The 6,000-nt window shown below is 49.1% G+C and overlaps 1 protein-coding gene across 8 annotated transcripts in view; it reads left to right on the top strand.

Annotated features, from left to right (window-relative positions):
- The first annotated feature begins 3,192 nt into the window (after positions 1–3,192).
- Positions 3,193–6,000, top strand: part of KCNC2 (potassium voltage-gated channel subfamily C member 2) — a 187,511-nt gene continuing 184,703 nt past the window's right edge. For 6 of the 8 annotated variants that reach the window (XM_059186354.1, XM_059186355.1, XM_059186351.1 and 3 more), the window contains exons 1-2: positions 3,759–4,034; positions 5,221–5,923. In XM_059186354.1, coding sequence (XP_059042337.1) covers positions 5,240–5,923 — 684 coding nt within the window. In that variant the 5' untranslated portion in view covers positions 3,759–4,034; positions 5,221–5,239. Of the gene's footprint in view, positions 3,251–3,758; positions 4,035–4,572; positions 4,666–5,220; positions 5,924–6,000 lie in introns of those variants that run through there. The other 2 variants (XM_059186349.1, XM_059186350.1) reach the window with 2 other exon arrangements.

Genomic DNA, 6,000 nt, shown 5'->3' with positions numbered 1-6,000 from the left:
TCAGCTGGACAGTTCTTCTGGACACATGCATAAGAGCAGGGCAGTTCTGCTCCTGGAAATTAGCTGTGAATCATCTAGGGGCAGAGATAAGAAGTTCTAGCTGTCAGGGGCCCTCTATTTCTTTTAGGTAATTATTTCTTTTAAATTCTTGCTCTATTATATCCTCTGACTTGTTTCCTAATACTGGTTCTCTTTGTATCAAAAGTATGTGTGCATGTGCATGTGTGTGTGTGTGTGTGAGAGAGAGAGAGAGAGAGAGAGAGAGAGAATGAGAGAGAGAGAGAGAGAGACTGGCATATATGTTTCTCATCATCAAACAGGCCAGCTAAAGCTTATTCTCATGGCACCAGGCTGTTTCCAAATAAGAGAGTGGACAGAAGTATGCAAGACCTTTTGAAGCCAAGGCTTTATTCTGGTACACTATCACTTCTACCTCATTCTCTTGGTCAAGGCAAGTTACAAAGCCAGTACAGAAACAGGGACTGGAGAAGCAGACCTGATGCGAGAAGACACCAAGTCACAATTTAAATGGGGCATATCTACAGGACAGGATGGGAAATTGTAGCCATTTTTAAAATTTTTTTTTTATTTTAAAAGATTTTATTTATTTATTTGACAGACAGAGATCACAAGTAGGCAGAGAGGCAGGCAGAGAGAGAGAGAGGAAGGGAAGCAGGCTCCCTGCCGAGCAGAGAGCCTGATGCGGGGCTCCATCCCAGGTCCCTGAGATCATGACCTGAGCCGAAGGCAGAGGCTTTAACCCACTGAGCCACCCAGGTGCCCCTGTAGCCATTTTTTAATCTGCAGAGGAATTTTATGCAAAGTCCATGAATATATTGTTCTTTGAAAGTGAATAATATTTAAAACATCCTTATACTGAACTTTAAAAGAGTTAATTTGTTCAACTGTTAAACTTTCACAAGTATGTCCTTCTGACAGTTCTAATGTGGTTTAATGAGAGCAATCCACATTTCTGGTGGTGATGTAGGGCTCCGTTTCTGCAGCCCTTCTGTGATGCTGACTGGAGGACATAAAGGAAGTAGCATTTCAGTTGCTTCTCTGTCAGGGGTAATATCTATATGGTCTTTTAAATCCTTGTTCCACACAGACCAACAAAGGAACCCACAACTGTTTTTTCCACCTCCGTTTTCCATTGCCATCTTTCAAAGATTTGCTTTCTTTTCACTTTTGCCTGTTTTTCACAGGAGCTTCAGGGAGTTAGTTAGCTGGAGGGGTTTTCTGTTCTCTCCTGTCTTATATAATGAAGCGTGAATATTTGTCTTAGGATCTTCCCCTTCTATATTGACCAGAAAAAGGGAAAGAGAGAGAGAGCGAGAGTATTTCATTTGCTGCTTTGCTTATAAATTCTCTATTGATATGCACATCTCTTTCTCTTATTTTTCCACATTCCTATTTTCAAACTTATTTGAAATGTTTTCTAGTTTCACATCTAAACCTTTATGAATCACAAGAAAAGTCTGAATTCTTCTGAAAGGTGATCCTCTTGTCGATATGATTATTTCTAAGTAGCTTATATAACCTTAGACTCAAATTGATTCATTAGGCCCTTGTTTTCTCATTTCTCCTCCATAAGTCCTTTGCAGCAATCCCCCCACCCCCTTCCTTTGGTTTCTCTGTAGATCCCTCATAATACAAATTTAATATTATTAAGCTAAAGGCTTCTATTATTGATTTCTGACATCTGTATGAGTTATCTTTCTGGAAATCTTGTAATTTAATGTGACTATTTCCTCCATTTAAATTAAAAGGGGGTAATTTATGTAAAACATTTTGCACATAGTAAGATCTCAGTAAATGTTATCTATTATTATAAATGCTTCTGCTACTATACTTACTATTGCTAATTTATTTTAAAGCAAACCATATGCCTTTTTCTCCCTATTGAATTTGCATTAAGCTATATAAGGAACCATCTAGATAATATAAGAATGCATATTATAATTCGAATATAATTTTTCTTTGGAAATTTTCTGGCAGTTGAAATTTACTATCAGTTATTTTAAGAAACGCCTTAGTGATTGATAATAGTGCTAAACTAGAATCATTTCCTCAGCAGTTAAGCCTTATACTTGTGTGTGTGTGTGTGTGTGTGTGTGTGTGTGTTAGTAAAAGCAAATTTCCATTGTCATAAAGCTGGGTCCATAGAGCTGTTCCTAAGGTTATTACAACACATGTATTGACATACTGTTAGTAAATTTCTTATGAATGGATATACATTTTTTCTTAGATTAGTTTCCTAGACATCAGTAACCTTCCAGATACTTTTAAGTTCTTTACTTAGTTTAATTATCTACTGCCATAAGGGATAGGTGTTCTCTGAAGGAACTATTTATATTTAACTGCCCACCCTGCAGTCCTGTATAATGCAAAAACTTTCTCATATAGAGATTTATAACTCTTGCAATTTTTAAATTGCTGTGTCAGTATCAGTATCTGTTTTTCAAAGAGACTTCCTCCTATATACAACCTGGTGTTTTACCTACGCCATGGATTTTAATCCTTTCAAGCTATACCTGTGGAATAGATTCTCTCTCTCTCTCTCTCTCTCTCTCTCTCTCTCGGTACACACACACACACACACACACACACACACACACAGAAACACGCACTCTATTTGGTGCTATGAACTGATATGGATTGAACTGTGTCCCAGCACCATTCCCCTCCCCCTCCCCACCCCCTCAAAAAAACGGAAAGATGTTGGAGTCCTAGCTTCTAGTGCTTCAGGATGTGACCTTATTTTGGAGATACGGTCTTTATAGAGGTGATCACAGGGATAAGAGAGCCATCTGCAAGCCAAGGAGAGAGGCCTGAAATAGGTCCAGTTCTCACAGCCCTCAGAAGGAACCAACCCTGACCATACCTTAGTTTCTACCTTCTACCTCCAGAACTGTGAGATCATAAATTTCTGCTGTTTAAACAGACCAGTTTGTGGTACTTTGTTATGGCAGCCCTGATAAACTTCTACAAGGCCCAATACAAATTTGAAAGGGAGAAAGTGACTAATTAGATAATTGCTTTGGTACTTGGATTATGTAGCTCTCCTCTGAGGCTTCTGATAAAGAAACCCGAATTTTCACTTGCTAGAGCATGATGTTCCTGGAATAAACTTTTTAAACTTGTTTTGTTTTATATAACCATGATGTGGTGACTGGAGACCTACATTTGACTGGAAAGAGCAAGCCAGAGCCATGTGTAAGACGCGAGATCCAAGACTCACTTGTCACCTGTAAGTAGACCTCTCTCTCCCATCAGTTGTCATTAAGGGGGAAAAAAAAAACGGAATTGGTCTTAGAGATGATGCTCTCTCACTTGTTGGGAGGGGTGGGGCAGTGGGAAGAGAAAGGGTGTGGAGAGTGGGGTGTAAATAAGGCAGGCAGAAGCTCCAGAGAGGGTGGGGATAGAGCTTCACGGAAGAAAAATATATGAACCTGGTTGGTACAAGAGAGCTTCCCCAGACCCACCCACCCACCCACCCTTTCCTGAGCTCTGTGCTCCGGCGCTGGTGGTTGGCAGCGAGTGGTGCGGAAGGGACAGCTCTAGCAGCGGCTGCTTTCAGGGGAGAAACAAAACCTGGAGGTCCAGGGCGGAGCCGGGTGACTGCCCCTTCAAGTGGGTGAGCTTTCCTGACCTCGGGTCAGCTCCGCGGTGGTCGCGGCCAGCATCTGGGCCGGCTCCCGGCGGGGTCGCGGAGCGCCGGCTGGACCCGCCCCGAGCTCCATGGTTTGCCCAGCCCTGCGCGATGGTGACTCTGGGCGCGGAGGTTGGCGCGTGGCGAGCCCGCAGCTCGCAGAATGAAGGCGGGGAGCGCGGCCGGCGGCCGGCGGGGGCTGGCTCCGCGACCCCAGCGCCGCGAGAAGCGGCCCAACCACCTGAACCCGGAAAACGCCAACAAGTAGTTTTTCGTTGGAGAAGGGCGGCTCGGCTGGGTGTCAGGACTCAGTCCGGCTGCCCGGAGAACCTCGTCCACTCGGAAACCCAAGCAGAAGCACTTTTCTGTCGGTCTCGTTAAGGTATCTGGGGGCGGGAGGGAACGGGGGTGATTTGCCGGGAAGGGCATGCTGACCCTGCAGGCAGGCATTCGCCCGCCTGCCCCCGCCTCGTTCCGCAATGGGAATGTGGAGGTGAAGCCCTGGGAATAGGTGGCTGGGAGACTGGAAGCGGGGACACTGTCAGCTTGGGGGACCAGGGGGTGTGCCTCCAGCGGCTCTTTCCAGGGCCTCGCCCCTACTAGAGAGCAACCCCCCAACCCCCCTAACTCTGCATCCCCTAGGCGTTTGTTTTTCTTGGGGGGGGGATGGGGTGGGATGCGTTGATCATTCGCATTCTAAAAAAATGGAACTAGTTAGTGGTTTCCTTTCCTAAGTAATAATACTATTAACAACAACAACAACAACAACAACAGTAATAATGTGAAAAGGAAATTGGATCAGGAAATTAGTCACAGGTCTCCTTGGTGAAAGGCAACAGCAGGGAGATTTTTATTTATTTATTTATTTATTTATTTATTTATTTATTTATTTTTGCTTTGACTTTTGCGTTCAGTCTTTTTGCCTGGTCCGTGAGGGAGAAGTGGAAGTGAGAACGGGGCACGCAGAGGGCATTCCCTGAGTGCCAGGGCGCTGCGAGTCCAGAGTCCCGAGGGTACGCGTGGAATGGGGGTCTCCGTCCCGTCTGCCAAGTTGCCTCAGAGGAGAAACTCCTTGCCTGAGGGAACTGCCTCCAGGCCAAGGAAGGTGGAGAGAGGGTTTAGGGTAGGGGAGGAGAGGAGCCAGGGCAGGGGCAGAGTGAGGAGCGAGAGAGGGAGAGAAAGGGCTTAGAAGGGGTTTGGGGAGAAGAGGAGAGTGGGGGTTCAGGCCTAGAAGCAGATTTTCTGTGAGAGGGTGTGGGGGGGAAGGGTGAAGGGTGAAACGATGAAGTAGGGGTGATCAGAGGTAGGGAAGAAAGGTGTGAGGCAGGAAAGAAGGTGTCCTGGAAGCTCAGGGAGGCTGGGACCACCTGCTTGGTTTTCTGGAAGCCTGGGGACGGTGTGCTGCTTGAGGCGGGGACAGGGCTGGGCGCGCAACTCCTCCTGGGAGGGTCAGTTGCCCCTCGCCTGTCCCTGCATCCTGGGACTCCGGCTCGGCGTGGGGGTGGGGGTCATGGTGTGGCTCTGACGGCCGAGATCTTTAACTTGGCGCTGTGTTCGCCTCCCCCCAGTCATGTCTGAGCCACAGAGATGGGCAAGATCGAGAACAACGAGAGGGTGATCCTCAATGTCGGGGGCACCCGGCACGAAACCTACCGCAGCACCCTCAAGACCCTGCCTGGGACGCGCCTGGCCCTTCTCGCCGCCTCCGATCCCCAGGGCGACTGCCTGACGGCGGCTGGCGACAAGCTGCAGCCGTCGCCCCCTTCGCTCTCGCCGCCGCCGCGACCGCCCCCACTGTCCCCCGGGCCGGGCGGCTGCTTTGAGGGCGGCGCGGGCAACTGCAGTCCCCGGGGCATCGGCGGCGACCACCCTGGGGGCGGCCGCGAGTTCTTCTTCGACCGGCACCCCGGCGTCTTCGCCTATGTGCTCAACTACTACCGCACGGGCAAGCTGCACTGCCCCGCCGACGTGTGCGGGCCGCTCTTCGAGGAGGAGCTGGCCTTCTGGGGCATCGACGAGACGGACGTGGAGCCCTGCTGCTGGATGACCTACAGGCAACACCGTGACGCCGAGGAGGCGCTCGACATCTTCGAGACCCCCGACCTCATCGGCGGCGACCCTGGCGACGACGAGGACCTGGCGGCCAAGAGGTTGGGCATCGAGGACGCGGCGGGCCTGGGGGGCCCCGACGGCAAGTCTGGCCGCTGGAGGAGGCTGCAGCCCCGCATGTGGGCCCTCTTCGAGGACCCCTACTCGTCCAGAGCCGCCAGGGTAAGGCCAGAACCGCCCCCTTCCCTGCTGCTCCAGCTCCTCCAACGCCTTCCCCAACTTTCTTTTCCACCAATGAC

Source organism: Mustela lutreola, chromosome 8 (assembly GCF_030435805.1).
Source record: "Mustela lutreola isolate mMusLut2 chromosome 8, mMusLut2.pri, whole genome shotgun sequence".
Lineage (NCBI taxonomy): Eukaryota > Metazoa > Chordata > Mammalia > Carnivora > Mustelidae > Mustela > Mustela lutreola.
The sequence above is the reverse complement of the archived record's forward strand: the minus strand, read 5'-3'. Positions and strand labels throughout refer to the sequence as shown.